At 32.8% G+C, this 17,502-nt stretch overlaps 1 protein-coding gene across 2 annotated transcripts in view; it reads left to right on the top strand.

The window, feature by feature from the left end:
• LOC126897228 (uncharacterized) overlaps window positions 1–17,502 on the top strand; it is a 50,091-nt gene that overhangs the window by 10,463 nt on the left and 22,126 nt on the right. For both annotated transcript variants that reach the window (XM_050670652.1, XM_050670653.1), the window contains exon 2: window positions 3,003–3,348. In XM_050670652.1, the coding sequence (XP_050526609.1) occupies window positions 3,003–3,348 (346 nt within the window). The remainder of the gene's footprint in view (window positions 1–3,002; window positions 3,349–17,502) is intronic.

Below are 17,502 nucleotides of genomic sequence, written 5' to 3'. Positions count from 1 at the left end.
TATATGCTACTTTTCCATTCTTATTCCTGTTGTTCCTATACCTGCACAGAACATGGAAAACTCGACTCGGTTGGTCGGCTTGCAGGACAACTACAGTAACTACTGTTTGTTTTACGATTATTATTTTACTTGACTTTTTTTACGATTATTTTTCCTTTCTCCCATCACCCTTATTCCTCTCCCTCTTATCTTGCCCTTCGAACGCAGGGACTGAAGCCGAGACTTTTTATTATTATCGAGCCTACACATACACACTACCGACTTCTCAACTTTTTATACTCTATCGTCGGATTGTTTTCCTCGAGTTTTTGTTTATTTCTTTGCCGAGTTATTTTTTGTTTTTATTTTACGATTATACTTTTACGTTGTATTATAGTATAGTAAATGTGTACTAATGAAAATAACCTTAACGTTAATGGTGACGCGTAACGTCGCCATCGTAAAATGCCTAAAACACAATACATCCGTTTACGAAGGTGCCTGTATTTATTAATTTCCTCTAATGCCTTTATTGGGTACAGTTATAGTAATAACAATGGTGTTTTATAATTGTTACTATTAAAGTATTAGATGGTATTTCGTTATATACAGTACAATGTAGTAGTATATTGCGACGGTATATAATATTCAGCCAACGGTTAAGTAGAGTGAGAACTTTACCTGCGGCTTTTGTAATCCTGGACGGTGGCAGGAAACAAAATTTTCAGTGTAAACACATTATCGTTTTTAGCATTACACTGGTACGTGTAGTTTTATAGATATATGTGGGTACGCAAAGGGTGCTACACAAGTGTACCAGCAACTTTTTGTATGTAGTTAGACTGAGGTGTATTGTATTGTCGCATAAAGAGAAAGTGACCGGTGTTATGAGGACATTGGAGAAGGTTTTTATTTCATTATGCGTCCTTTCCCTTCTAATAATATTATATTGTATATATTATTAACCTGCATAAAGTTCCCACTATCTGTCGTGTTTAATTAATTATTATCGCGCTCTAGAGAATCAAGAGGGTGCTACTACCATATAGGTGGGTATTAAAATAATTATATGCAATAATAAAAATAATCTATCCGGCTCGTCGGCCTGTAAAAAATAATAACATTAAGGAGGGTTATATTAAATTTTGCCTTTGCAACTTATATACACTTGTATACGCGTGGTTGGGCAACGTCCACAAGACATTTTTTAGGAGACAGTAATTTATTCCACTGGGTCGCAATTATTAATATTTTTTCGAACATTAAAGTTTAATTGAGACTCCTATACACTATATTAATACTATGTCGAACAATAATGAACAAAACGAACGAATGGCGCCAAAATACATAAATTTAGCACTCAGGATATTTTGACCCAAAACACTTTTATGTGGATTGTACCATTTGATCATTCGGGTTATTTTTAATTTGAATTGGTACGACTGGCGTGTACCTACGCGTGTGAACGATATCTTGCGATTATCGCGTTGATAAGAACGTGACAACGATAATTACAACCAAGATTTGTGTTAAATAGTTCATCATAATGTTTTGGATACAGTGTGTGCAACATTAAATGCTTTGCATAGGCAATATGCGATAATGTAGCGGCGCACGAATCGTACGGAAACACAACCGGCACCGGAAGTCACCATCCAGCCGTTCTTTACACCTCTGTCGTAGTACATTAAAATCCGGTTTTCGGAAACAACGTCTACCCAGTCTATCGTTTGTCAGAAACCATACAGTACTAATGACCACAATAATGCCGACATGACACAGCCCATTGGCTTGTACAAATGACCTTTTTCAACAATATCATCAATAAATTTAGAAAAATATCGATTGCTTGTAAAAAATAACATTTAAAAAGAAATAATACTTTAGTATTTATTTATAAGTAGTACAGATATCTCGAAATACAATATATTTTGCCCTTTATTAATTACACATTCAATAATTAAAAGTAAACTTAATAAGAAATATTTCAAGTCAATAATTTTTGTTAATATTAATAATTTAGTAATTAAAAAATCCGTAAGACATTTTTTTTTTTTTGATTATGTTATTTAAGGAATTCCGATTACTTATTCACTTTTATAACGAAAATTTATTTTCATTGCTATTCGAATTTCATCAAATATTATTTAGTTAGACAGTGAATTTAAAATCTCAATATTATCTCACTTGTTATTTTTAAACTTAAAAACGTTTAGGAAATTTTTTTTTCGTATTAATCTGATTGAAAAATAATTAAAAGTGTTATTTGGTAAGCTGTAATATGTTTGTATCTGACCATTATTTACTTGAAGCATTTTACTCTGTGTTTCTATATTAGATGGTGTGGTAACTTTGTAACGATATATAATTATTTTATTAATTACCAAAAACCACGCCCCTGTAAGGTTTTAATAGACCTAAGCAATTAGTACTCTACATGATCATATAATTTATAATATTAAATAAATTGCGTGTTGGCTACAATTAGAATATTTTGATTTTTAACCTAATTGGGAGATTTGCTAACTGTTGTCTCACGTAGTATCTCCAAAATTATAAAAAAAAAATGTAAAATTATTTTTTCTTTTTAAAACTTATTGGTATTCTGAACATTTTTATTAAGGAAAAAAAGAGTTCTATCTCCTTATCTTTTCTCCACAAATTGCAATGATTACTTTTTTAAATATATTTGTTTAACTGGCCAATGAATAAATGATCTATTATGATCAACTATTGAACTATTATTTTGGGAATTATTTACACTTAATAATAAAGGATGGGGATGAAACGCGAGACTGTATGTTTTTATAATTAAACATTTATGAGCCGCTCTTCTTTTTCGGCTCTAACAAAAAAATATTTTTTAATAAATACTGTTAATCTTTTAAAGCTAATAACAATTGAAAAAAAAATATTTTGGATGATATTATGATATAGTTATTGAATACATAATTAGCGAATCACTTTGTATGGTTTAATGAATATTTTTTGAAAACTTTTATAATGTTTATTTTGTATTTTAGGTAAACGATTGGAGATTGATATCGTTAAATTCGATGGCACATAAGCTAAAGCATATCAGCTATCAGCTATTGTTGATATTAATCATATCTCAATCAATAGATGCAATGTATCTCAGTTATCGCCACGATAATAAAAAAAGCATATCTTATGCAGGACCGGTTACAAAAGATAATATTTTGGATTACTACGATGAAAGTAATGAACGACTTAATACACAAGGAATTAATGACCGTCGATTTCAACACAGCGTAGCTGCATTACGACAATCAGAAACCGAAGGTCAATTTGACGAAACAGAATTTTTTGAAGAATCCGATGAAGGCGAAGAAGAACAAGACGATCCGGGTGAGTAAACATTTATTTATAAGCAACTTTTACTAAATATGAGGTTTGAATAGAGCTCCGAACCATCACAGAATATAAATTGTGGTACAATGCAGCACTTCAGAATAAATATATTTTACATTCGAATTCGGTTCAATTTAAAACAACTTGTTTTTTAGCTTATTACTAGCTTTGAAAAGTTCCTAGTAAAAAAAGTCATATATTTGTAGGCGTCTGTTGTTAAAAATAATAATTAAATCTTTCCTCCTTAAATTATACAATAACTAATGTTATTATACAACGAAACATTGAAAATCTCTCAAATAAATTAATTAACAGAAAAGTCTAAACATTATAATATTAATCCATAGTAATCCGTTAACTTTAAATAACACTCAAATAATATTTTACCAGCTTAACGAATTAGAACGCATAGTTCAACAATTCAAAAGACTAACAATAGTAAAATCAAATTCGATATCACTACTATTCTTTACTTAACTAAATAAATAAGAAAAGTATTTACTCATAAAGCAATAAGTGTCAAATGCTCGGGTTTCCATTCGTCCGGAATCTAGTAAAGTAAAGCTGCGTAGGTAGATTCGTTAATCAATACACATTTTCTTTTGCCCTTTTTATAAAATGTTTTATGGTTTTCTCGGAAAAATCAAAACAGTACTTCCTTTTGAAATAATAGACGTCAAGTCTTTTTATAGTAAAAATCTGCGTAACTCGTTGATAATATTCAATGACGTGTACAACAAGAATCAGCGTGCCAATAAAAAAATGTATCGATTTAGATGAATCGTGTTATTTTCAAGTTGGAATTTCTCAATGGAATTTCATAATAAGCGTTTTGAAAAATATTCGATTTTAGATTCCAAAAATTAAACCGCCGTTATTTTGAAATAAGGTTTTATTATAGTTACACTCAATGTAACTAACTAATGTATTCTATCGGTTGGCCGCGCGTTACAGCAATAACACGTAACGTTACTACTAATATACTCCCCCAAACATAGTCGTTTACCCGGTTAAGTAGTGACGGTGCGTTTTATTTGATTTTGCACAAATATATTCATACGTCATTAGCGACAGTGTGTGTGCCGTAATGTAATATAAGAACAGCGACGCCGAAGATGATTATCGCAATATTGCGAACGCACATATTTGCAATGTGATTGGCGTGCAAAGTGATGTTTAGTATTGGTCGCGAGGGTGGAACAGGCGACGGCACAGCATAAAAACGATTGCTTCCAAAAACGTTATACGCGGAAAAAAATATTATTTATATGCCTCGCGCCGAGTTTGCCTCCATCAGGAACATTAGCATCTCGCGCGCACAATACATATAAATAATATTATGTGCGTCAAGTTAGTCACTGCGGGTTAAACGAACCGTTGTCGTCAAGTCGGTAAATATACACAAGTAACCATTTGTACACGTAGATGTACAATAAAGTGTGTACATCGGAGTACAGGGTACCTGCGATAAGGTAGGTGTTAAACAGGGCCGATGCAATCTCCAGTAACTGCGGTGCTGTTGGGTAAGCTGCGGCGCGCACGTCCATGTCCATTCGTACGCATACATGGCACGGACGTATGCGTTTGTGTGCAAAATCAAAAAAGATCTTGCCCATTTACCTTTGTTGCTCAATGTATCCATCGTCACTTTACACTGTGTACAATAGTGGTCCCCAGGGGCAATGTTATCGCTGTCTCTGCACAACGGGCTGATTGCCACAGCCTCTCACGTTCATTTGTGTGCGTGTTTGTGTTATTAGCGTTTCGGGAATTTTTCCTGTTCCCCCGTGTGTATCGTGTGTACAGGTTGGACACATACAGGGCAGCGGGGACAAATACCTCGGAAATCGCCAACGTTGTGCGCCGTACGTGCAACTAACCAACCGTGACACGAAGGTATTTGGGGATTTGCAAAATTCAACAACGCCGAAATTATATGTAGAACATAAAAGGCGTAGGTGAGAACAATACAAGTCGGATTATTTTTTACACAGATCACTGCGAACACAATAAAAACATTTGTAAAGCTACGTATTCGCTTTCGACGGTTGCAATTATTCATAAAAATAACTGTTATTTTCAAGTTCGACATTGTACGAGAAAAATCGTAATTATCAAGAAAATAGCGCTTGGAATTTTCACCCGCGTAGATGGTTCAGTGATTAATATTCTATTTGTGGATAGTTTTTATTCGGTGCAATAAACTACCAATATTTTAAGTAAAAGGCAAACATACTTGTCAAATATAGAATACGAGTGGGTTATAAAAACTTAATCAGCAGAGAAATGGTGAAATTGTCAGTTACTCTATTCTCATTTTTTACACAGAAGACACTGCCCCAATTGAAAAACAAATGATGCTCGATCGAACGCAAATCGTTAATCGTGTTAAGTATTAAACTTCACGGGCAATAAACATTTAATTTGGTTTCCATCCCCTTCGAATAAAATAAAATTGCAACTGCGAAATGTATTGGTAACATAAAACAAACACATCACACTTGCAGTATTACATAAAATTTTATTGCACTGTTAAGGTAATCCAAGAAACGTGTAAGTTGGTGACTCGTGAAAGTACAGATAAAATTATTATCATGTCGGTAAATTATTCGTTTTATTAAGTCGAATCCAATCCGGTTTAGAAATTATATTCCAATAAAAAGCAAAAGTAATTTTAGTCGCTAAAAACAATCAACATTTGTTATTGAAAAATGTTAACATAAACTTTGTGTATTGGTCAGTCGCTTATTTTTTATGGAAGTATTTCGATTCAAATAAATGTTGATTTGCACAGTTTTTGTATTTTATCTTAGAGTTAATATTACTAAAAGATTCGCGGACGAGACTAGGAATTTTATTTCTAGAAATCCGGTAGGCATAAAACCAATGTTATGTAGCTAACAATAATCAATTTTTATATCACTTTCAATAAAATGCCGTTTTTCGGCAACCGATAAAATAGTATACATCAATAACAATATATTTTTTTTTCCAACGTAAAATATTTTACAGTTTAACAAGAACAGGCAAATGACGTAAATGCACGTGTATTTACTTTTCAACAAACATCACTTTTATTTTTCGCTGGATTTTATTCTGTTTAAATTACATATCGTATCGCTGCAGCCAATAGTTGTTTTTTATCTATATTTCGAATAGACTAGGGAACACGACAGTTTGTCTAGAGTACTTGACGCGTAATGTGGGTGGCTACTAATCAGTAAGAATGGAAATTCACCTTACACGCTATAAGGGTAGCTGTGAGGGGTAGGGTGTCGGGGAAAATCTCGACAAACCCGCATTGATGTCATTACATGCTTACCACTTTCCCGTGATCACATCCGATAATGTTGTTTGCTAAAATTGTCTGTGTTTATACTCAACAAACTCGTAGAAATTATCACAAACACACATACACATGTATTTACACTATGATGAACCGATGGCAGCCCGCATGTTTCAGAATAACTTACATACGTGTAGTCTGTAGACCGGTAATAAAAGACGCAGCTACTTACATTTTATCAAGGATTTGCGAACAAAAATATATAAGAATATAAAAGCGAAACAGTGTAACAACATAAAAGAAATCCGCCAATGGTACCTGCAAAGTTTTCCCGGGAAACGATTTTTAAGTTTTCTATGAGAAGTAATGGTTGCTGATGAATATACCTGTTATCTGACCCGGATAATAGGCATGTATGGACTGTAAACCTGAAACTTTTCAACAATCTGTACACGGTGTCCGGCAGAATTAATAATTGCGTTACGTATAATATGTAAAATAACGCATAGGTTTGTTTAAATATTTTTCAATACGCTTAACATAAACAAAAGGAATTTCAGAATAATCCGCCGACAAAAAGTTATCCACATTGTATCTCAACTAAATATTTCTTACTCGGATGGCTGTTGAATTTTAAATAGATTTATGCGCGAATTATTTTATTTCAGTTTGAATTTTCGGTTTTATAGATTTGTTTGAGCTTAATGTTGAGAAGTAAATGTACTATTAGTGTTTATTTTGAATGATAAATTATCACCGTATGGTTTAAATGAAAATTATAAATACATTTTGCATGGTCAATTGTAATCAAATTAATTGAATCGAGTTATTTACTCTATTGATATTGATCAAGAGCGATCAGATTTTGTTTCATAACAGTAAGCCAAGCTATTTATTTCAAAAAGTAATATTGTTATTAAGAAATATTTATTAATTATTTATAATGTATAAGCTATAATATTTACAATGTATAATTCATAAGTTCATTCAGTAAAAAATGTTCACTTTTCTGTAGTCAATATTTTAAATTTGTTTTTCTAAAGTATGTGCTTGATTTTTCAATATCTACTCTCACAAATCAGGACCTCCATAGATAAAAAGAAATATTCAGTATCATGATATTCTGCTTATAAATTCCAAACCATAAATTTTGCTAGATTTAGTTTTTTACCTTTGCTTGACTATCTTTAGTAGACACAATAACTTAAGTCAATATTGAAAAGAAATCATTTGACGATTCAAGTATTTCGCAATCAAATTACAATGCTGAAGCTTTGAATGAGTATAACATTTTTCTATGAATTTTTGCCACAAAACATTGATTTAAAATATGTATTCAAGTATTCTTCTATTATCAACAATGTAAATAATTCTTCTGAGAACGATCTAAAATAACACGTAAAACGAATATAGTCGATTTGTTTGCACTTTGAAAGGTACAAATATAATAATTTAGTTTTTGTCTAACTAATTAATATTTTATTGTTAAATTACTAACATGTTTGATCCAGTGTATCATTCTCTTTTCTATCGAATACATTTGAATTGCTATTTCTCTAGCTATTTTTTAATTATTGTCTTATAGTGGTCATAATATTGAACATTCCAAATAGATTTACTCTGAAGTGGCTAAATGAACTTTATAGTATCGTATAGTTGCTGATAAGTATCGAAACACACGAGAGGTTTCCGATTTCATTTAAACGAGTACTTCGAGTAAGCTACACAAAATATGTGTAGTTTAAACTAACAATAAATAATTGAGTATTAAAATTTTCTTTTGATCTAGCATCGTCTCTTTAGTTAACCGTAGAAAACGTCGTATATTGTGAGTAGGAAATTGTTTCTATTTTAAGAATAATATTATATTTCCTGATAAAAGCTTTTTTAATTTGCATACTACTTGTTGCGTTTACCAAGCGAATTCTGAAACAACAATACACTACGTAAGCTAATAGCGCTGATAAACATTAAAATACATTTCGAGAGACGTGCGATTAAGTTGTTGCCGCTACATGTGGTTATGAGATGTAACGTTTAATCTAATCTTCATTGTTTTTCGATTCCGGTACTTTTTAGAGTATAATAGTAATTACTATAATACGTAATATTAATATTTTCGTACGTTGAATGATTGTTGGGTAGCTAAGCCACCGAGTTGGCTACACTTTTTGGCGTTAATTTTCCTTTGCACGAGAACGGCAAGTACAGTTGCAGCTGTTAACATTTATACACCGAATGATCACAATATTATTGTTATCAAATATGAATTTATATATTGTGTTGTCGGTGCAGTGTTTCTAGTGTCAAGTGTTTTTATGGGGTCGGTAGTTAGATGTTTGCTTACGATATCTCACCCGGTCGCCATTCTTCTTTTTCCATTCTTATCTGCTGTACCGCGGGCACTGGATTGTTATGTGTATACTTTTTTTCCTCGTCCTGCACCAGTAGAGCGTCTATTCGTTATAATAACGCGAAGAAATGGCGGAGTGCATTACACTGTAAATATATATACGTTGGGACACTTTCTGTTAGCTGTGCGACAGAAAGTGTATAGTAATAAATCCCGTTAGAACGAGTATGCGGGTATCTCGGACTGGAAAAGAAATTTTCGAAAAAAAAAAAAGAAAAAATGGCCCGAGAGAGACGTCCGTCGTTGTAGTACATGTCGCAGAGATAAGAACCCGTTTTTGGGTTTGTATTTTAATTGGACGCATCATCAATCATCGTGTATATGTGTGTCGACCAAAGCGGCGATAAAACCGTTTTGATGTATTTTTTTCTATTATTTTATCATACACCCGATGGCTCGACGAAATCCACAGTTGTGGAGTTTAAAAAAATATACGGTGTTTATTTTTTGGAGATACATTTCTCTAAATTCAACCAAATTATACGTTTATTATTGTTATTTATTTATTTTTGTCGGCTACCTTCATAAATTTCCAAAGTGGTTTTAATAATGTACGTAAAAAAAAAAAAAACATGAAAAATTTAGCCCTAAATATGAAAATATTATACACACGTATATACACTCTCGTATAGACGATCAATGTATTAGAGCGAATGAAAGTAATACGGATGTGTATGTGTGTGTTTTGGAAAATAATAAAAGCGGCCGCCGCCGTAACTGTAGTAATTTGTATTCAGCGTGCGATGGTCGAGGACGAGAGGGGAGAAGAACGAGCCGGAGCTTAAAACGTTACGAGTTGACGTTTAAATCGCCGTAGCCGCCGCCAGACATGGTGGGAGTATACACGATGGACACGGCGGCGAGGGGAAGGGGCGATTGGGTAGGGCGGGCTGACTGAATTGCCCATGTATAGACGAACGTATTAGTATATAGAGTATACACACGGCGATGAGCGGATGTGGAGTTGGCGTTTCCAGCAGGTGAGAAGAGGGCGAGATTGCAGCGGACTAGTGAACGGGATGAGTAGGAAAAGTATTTTCCAACGCACGCACGGATTGTGGCGGCCGCCCAGTAATCGCTCTTCGGATACTTTTTTTTTTTTATAAACCATCCGACAGGCTATGAAAAAAAAATAATAATAATAGTAATAGTAATAGAGACTAGGTATAGACTGATGGGTTCTATAGCTGCGAGTACTGTTATTCAAATTGGTGGACTATAAAAAAACATTCTTTTTTTTTATTTCTCTGCAAATTACCGTGTAATAATAAGTTTGCGCGACACTCTTTCGATTTTTTATTATCCCTACGAACGGCCCGTAAAGGATTGCAGCAATTTATTTCCACTGGTTTTAACTGTGTTTGGGTATTTTTTTAATGTTATTATTATCGATATTACTGAATGTTTCACGCAACGGCATGTGCCGTCGACGTAAAGTCAGGAAATACTTTATTTTGCTAAGCACTCGGGACATTTTGAAGAGTCACCTGTTATCGAGCGGGTGGCTGCTACTGGAGCAATTAATATGGACGTTTTTCAACTATTCGGCAAGGGCTGTAGAAGAGACGGTACCCGTAGAATGTGTCTCGTTTTCCTCGCGTTCGGGCTTACCTACAAATCAGAGAACGCGCTGTGAGGACGGTATTACATGGCCAAAAAACAGCAACAGCCGCCGCCATTATTATCATCAAGTTTTCCGTGAAACATAATGGTAGCAAGTTTGACTTGTGTATACACGAGGGTTTTACTGGTATAAACGCTTCTATACACATACACTCGCGAGTAGGGGCACGCGTACACACGTAGTTGTGTAGAGTTTAACGGCGTGGGTGGTAGTGGGGCAACAACAACAACAGTTTAGCGACCGGCACCGGCGACGCAAATTATTATAATTAACGACTTGTGGAAGAAACTTTTTGGCGGCGGTAACGGTAAGAGTCGGCCGCCTTGCAGAAATAACAACAATATACCGCCGCCGCACAGTTGTGGTACAATTCTGGGTTTTGTCATGCGGTACGGAGCAGAAACGGCGGACGACCAGATACAATACATACACAATAGGTACACATAATAATAATATGTGCGAGGAAAAGAGCTAAGCGTGTGGATATAATTATATGAATATATAATGCGTGTGTCATGAGAAGACAAAGCTGCAGGGCGAAATTATTGCCGCTCTTGTTCAACAACTGTTATGATAATTATTTTAGTTGGCACTTTTGACGCGGTCTGACGTATTACGCGAACACTTTTTTCTCTGCCGGTGGTGGCGATGGAGTCCCGCGAGGGTAGAAAAAGAAATTTTTGATGAGGTGCCGTGACGCGACGGCAAACAAAATTCCGATGAATGAAAAATGAATTCGGAGAATACAAAATGAGCGAAACGCGCGATTTTACACGCCGACCACGGCGTAACACAAACGATATGTAAACACCATCGACGAAACAGCAATAGGACGGGGAACCAGAGCAACGACAGCGTGAAAACAAATAGCCCTCTGATTGTCTACAGTAATGGCGAAATTAACGTAATCGCCGTGTCGTTCTTTATCATCGGCCGGTGTCTCACCGTGGTGCTAGTGAGTAGGCCGCTGGAAGAAAATTGATTTTGACGAGTTCGACCGTTTTCCGAAGGGGAACAAGTCGTGATACCGCAGGAATGATATTCTTACATTGACGTGTGACGCACAAGCAGAACAGTTGATGCAACAGAATACTGTTTTAATTGTATGTGTGCGCTAAAAACTTGGTCACGGCATTCCAAATGAAACCCCAAGGGGGACGAACACGTCAAAATACGAGTCGTTTTAATTTGGTGATTACTGAATGTGATGGTTGTTTCGTAACTCTTAGAGAGCAAACACAACTTACAAAGTTGTGTATTTGTTTTAAAAACAACCGTATCCGAAATTCTACGAAATTCTCTTTGATTTCACTTCGTTTAATGACGAACAACCAACTCTGTTAATGTATTATTACAATAATGTACTTAGTTAAATAACTATTAACATATATTTGATCGGCCAATAATTTGGGTTTGTATTTCGTAGCAGCGTATGAACAGCTTTAATAAGATTACTCGATTATTTTAGTGATTAAGTATTATTAACAACAAAAGTAATTGGTAGTATTTACTATCACTGGTGCAATCTTGGGTAAGGGTGTCAGATTCCCCCCCGCGACAAAAATAATTCTATGGCGAAGGTGCAACTTTTCTTTTTCGTATGGAGAGGGAACAATTTTCTTATGTACATGTGCCCGTGACCAATCCGTAATTATGCTTTTGTTTACATTGCACTTGTAAACTTTTGGCTCGTTTGTTATATTAATTATGATATTAACATCGACAGGAATAAACGAGGGTATCGTGCAATTTGTGAATTTTCAGGAGAGCAAAATTAAATTTACATTTAAGCTCGAAAAAAGTTTTTATCGCTTCTTAAAAAAAAAAAATACCTTTCGGTATTACTAATGTTTTAACATTTTCACAAAATATTTTATATATTAGTCGAAATAGACTAATAATCGAAAAGTTCTTATTTTGGTTGATGTGCTTCTTAATTTTAGATATCTAACAAGGATGATGTTGCTAAGAGTAAATCTTATTTTGATTAAAAAACAGATCAATTCGTGTCATATTCTATTGTCTTTAATTAACACCTAACAATTATTCAGAGTGCTGTGAAATATATTAAAGTCAATGATTAAAACATTTAATCTTTTGTTACATAAATGATGTAATTTATTTAAATATTTCAATAGAATTCTAAAAAGTTATGTTTTTTTAAAATGTAAACATAGTTCCATGAGATTGTAAATTTCAATATGTAATTGCGTTTCGTGGAAATCTTAAATATTACACGAACTATGCAAAAGCGAATATATTTACGATTTTATTTAGCTAATTCTAAATTTTAAACTTAAAGAATAATTTTAAACCTATTTAATTGATAAATACAAAAAAAAAAAAATGTGATTTCATGTTAGAAACATAATGAATAATTTTTTGTTGAAATTTTAAATACTATAAATTAAAGTTTTCATAAGTGTGCAATTATTTTGTAATTTCATTTAAGGAAATAATTTAAAGTTTTAAAATAAGAAAATATTAACTATTATTATTTTACATAATTTATGATGTAAAATTCCATATAGTGTTTTAAATTTAATTGACACTAAATAGGTGATAATAAAAATGATGCTTCTTATAAAAAAAATACACTTGTGTTATGGGTATTTTATACAATTATTTTACAGAGATTTTAGGGTATTACGTTGGTTTTTTTCAATATGATTTTGGTATTGTTCGTTGAAATATTTAGCATAACAAATATAATCTATATTATGAATACCGACCTCAACATTTGAGGTTGGTGACTCAAATGTTTAGTGTTGTAATATTTAAAGTAGTATACTTGTATTGTTAAGTTACTACCTACTGATTTTATAAAATAGTGCGTGACAAGAATTACTTGGATGAGGTAATAACTATCTTTTCTGAACGGTTTACTCTGTGACAATAATTTAAGCATTTAAGCGGCGGAAATCGAAATATAAAACAACGTTTATAAATACTGTAAAACTTGTGCAATAAAAAGATAAATGAAAAAAATGAACGTTGATATTCGAATACGATATTAAAAATTTAATCTGTTCGGACATAGTCAAATCAACCTCTAAATCAGCTATAATTACTGTTGGCATATGTATAAGCCAAATGTGGTTGTAGTAATGAAAAATTTCGAAGCTTACATAAATGATTTTCGTTTTTGTGTAATTTAAGTTAATACATGTTTAAATAAAGTCTTTTGTTACCACGAAACACGTCATCTTTGTTTAGGCTATAATGTGTAATGTAATTTTATGTGTTATTATTAAGCTTTAAACCGAGCAGTATGATGTGATGCTCCCATCTGACGAGTAAAAAGGTTGCTCGAGGGCCAATGATTAACAGCATAGTGTCGCAAGAGTAAATATTTCCATATTTCCATTTTTTTTTTTACCCATGACTCTCGTTTAAAATAATAATATCGTTTGCTTTTTATTTTCCTGTAGCCTTCTAATAATACGTTTGCTCCTCTGGGATGTAAACAGTCATTAGATAAAGGGAAAAAATAATGATAAAATGTCTTCGAATTAACAAAAGTATGACGAGAAATATGTAGTAGAGTAGGGGTTTCTATTATGTAGCAGATAAAAAATAGACTGATAACTAGTAGAAGCGTTGGCATTGGTAGTTTTGGCTGTGTGGATCGCGTAATTCGCGTACACCTTCTATTATTAATTTTTCTCTAGTGGGTATTTTGCCCGACGAAAAAAAGCAACTGGGGAGTACCGCTAATATTCTGCGCAGTTTTTTTTACCATTTATGTCACGGGTTNTTCGCGTACACCTTCTATTATTAATTTTTCTCTACTGGTATTTTGCCCGACGAAAAAAAGCAACTGGGGAGTACCGCTAATATTCTGCGCAGTTTTTTTTACCATTTATGTCACGGGTTCATAATAACGTGGTTATACAAAGAGAGCTATTACGTTTAAAGTGAATAATAATGCTAAATATACTTTTGGAATGGGCGAGGAAAGAGTGGCAGGGCAATATTATTATTAACAGAAACATTGGCCGCAGTGGATTATAAATGATTTTCGGTAAATGCATATTTAAGATGATGGAATAGTAACAACCGCGATCGTAAGCGATATGTCTGAAACAGAAGTATGGAGCAAAAACAAGTATAATAATATAATGATAATATTAAAATACAATTTGAGTTTTTTTTTTCATTCGGAATGACTTGTCGTTGGAGCTAGTAGAAAAAATATGGTAGTTTAGGTCGAGTCCAATGTATCGTTTGAGAAACCAAGTCTCTATATAATAGAATTGGTCTTTGTGTGAACAGCCGTACTTAAAAGAGAGTTATAGTGAAAAATTAAGTATTTTTGTACTTAGAAGGCAGAAATTTCAAAAGAAAAAACATTTCCAGGAAAGAGAGTGTACTCGTGACGCATAAAATCGATTATGTAAAAAAAAAATAACAATGGCCTTATTACTGGCGGGTAATAATAAAAAAATAATAATATTTGCGGTGTTCAAGTGTAACTAAGATAAAGAAATGATAAGTGGGCAATAGTCGCAGGGAAAACGGATATCGGATAACAGTATAATAGTATGAGCGTGTAAGGTAAAATAAGCCGTCACTTGCAATAACAGTATCGATGCCTTTTAAACATAATGTAAATATTTTATTTAAAAAAAGATAACCATCAGTTATTTGGTTTCAGTGCTAAGGAGCGCCTACTTCTTGAACCGATTCAGATGTTGGAAAACAATAATAATGAATACAAAACGGGCAATGGCAATATTATTGTTACAATATTAACAATATTATATAGCATTTTTATACTAACTACTTGATTTTTTTAAGCAAGTGGCATATGCCGCTTACCACCTATTCAGTGCGTTACCAAAAAAGTTTGTTGCTGTATAAAATATAATAGACATCAGCAATATTAGTAAGGTTTTGCTTATAAAATCATTTTTAAAAGCCATTATTATTATATTCTAACACACATACCTCATAATATACATGTAGTAAATGCAGACAAGTTAGGTCTTCTCCATTATGATGGCAACTGGCCACGCTATAAACGGGTAGTTACTAGCGATAAATCGATTGATATTCGAATAGATTATAGGTAACGATTACATATTATTATTATTATACCTGTTTGTTTATATAACACTTCCCCTGCTCTGTAAACTCTAACAAAGTCAGTAGTCGTAACTTAATCGGATAATATTGTTTACTTTGGCAATCACGTACAAAACGCTTTCCATAATATATTTTTTTCCTCCCTCAAATTACCATCGACCCGTAGCGTTTTACAATATAATAACATATATGTGGTCTATGTTAACCCGTTGCGCGAGAACCGCATGGTTTCGAAAAGCTTTTACCCGCAACGAAATTGTTGTTCAAAGGCTTTAAATTTATTATTTTTCTTCTATTTAGCGATTCCGAGACAATTTTGGTTTTGAACATTTGTTTAATGCAATTTAATGCGCGCTAACATACATTTATCCTATTTGATATGATGATGGGGGCGTTGTATTTTATTAGAGTATTGCAATAACATATTTCATTTGATACGTAGCCTGTAAATTAACTTGTACATTTGTTTTACGCGTTTACTTAGAAAATTCACGGAAAGTAGAGATTGCGCCCCGAGACAGGATTAGTATCAGTAAACTACAAAGCAAATTGGTATAACGTTTATGCTTTTAATAAATCATAAATGTGCTGAATAACGAGTATCTCTTTTTTTTTCGTTGCAGTATACGAATTTTGCTAGCGAAGTGAATTCTATTAAATCACTTAAAGTAGTCTGTGTTGTTATGGGAAATCGGTAAGATTATCGATTATTAAGATATGATTATACATAAAGTGCTTATAATGTGTAAAGTTCAAGTAAAAGTTGTGTGCCGTGGCCTATTTTGTTGTTGTAATAATACTTAAAAAATAAAGCTACGTTAAGTTTAGAAACAAAAAATATAGCATTTCGGAAACACTATAAAATTTTAAAGGAGCAAACATTAAAGAATACGGTGCCAAACAACTTATGGGTTAACTCGGATCGTTCCAGAGAATATACTTTGTTAAAATAAAAGTATGATTCAGTTTTTATAAACATCGTCTAATTTTCTGAGTATTTGAGTATAGCTGTTGTAGTTTTTTTAACTACTTATTTTTAGCAAAAACCAAGTTTTGTTATTTTGCAGAGTGTTGATTAATAATAAAATACTAGTTAATGAAAATCGTAAAAAAGTTCATTTTATCCAAAATATTAGTATTGAAAACTTGTTTAACGAGCCCTAAGCAAATTATATAGTTTCATCAATGGCTTAGGTATGAAACGGATACGCCATCAGCCGACGATTAAAACTTCATCAAAGTTTATTTATTGTTTATTTCTCGATGTAAAATCTAATGTAACCAAAAAATTAATTCAGTTTCATATTGCGTTGTAAACGTATTTTTTAATTCTGTAATTTCTATTCACATTTATGCGAGATGATCAGTTTTTTTTTTGGGTTGAAATTTTTATTAGTTAATTTTATAAGTAAGAAAAGTGTGAAGTTTGAAAGTACATTTTGTCAATAAATTTTGTTAAGTTGAAAGCCATTATTGTATACGCTTTTTACACTTAATACGACAATTTCCAGCTAAATTCTCCAGTTTCGTTTTCAGAACTGTATTGTTAATTTTATTTTCTGAGAAAGAATCGAAATTATTTCTTTTTTATAATCTGACAATGTTCAATTATTGCTGAAGAAGCCTTAGTTGTTTTCACTAGAAATTTTTATTGTTTTTTTTTTCAGGAAATATTATTTTTTAGCTTCGATGCGAAGCTGAGAAGGTATTGGTTTTACTATGATGTGTTTTTTTTTTTTT

This window comes from Daktulosphaira vitifoliae, unplaced genomic scaffold, assembly GCF_025091365.1.
Source record: "Daktulosphaira vitifoliae isolate Bord-2020 unplaced genomic scaffold, ASM2509136v1 Scaffold_2, whole genome shotgun sequence".
NCBI lineage: Eukaryota > Metazoa > Arthropoda > Insecta > Hemiptera > Phylloxeridae > Daktulosphaira > Daktulosphaira vitifoliae.
This window is presented reverse-complemented; position numbering and strand designations above follow the sequence as displayed.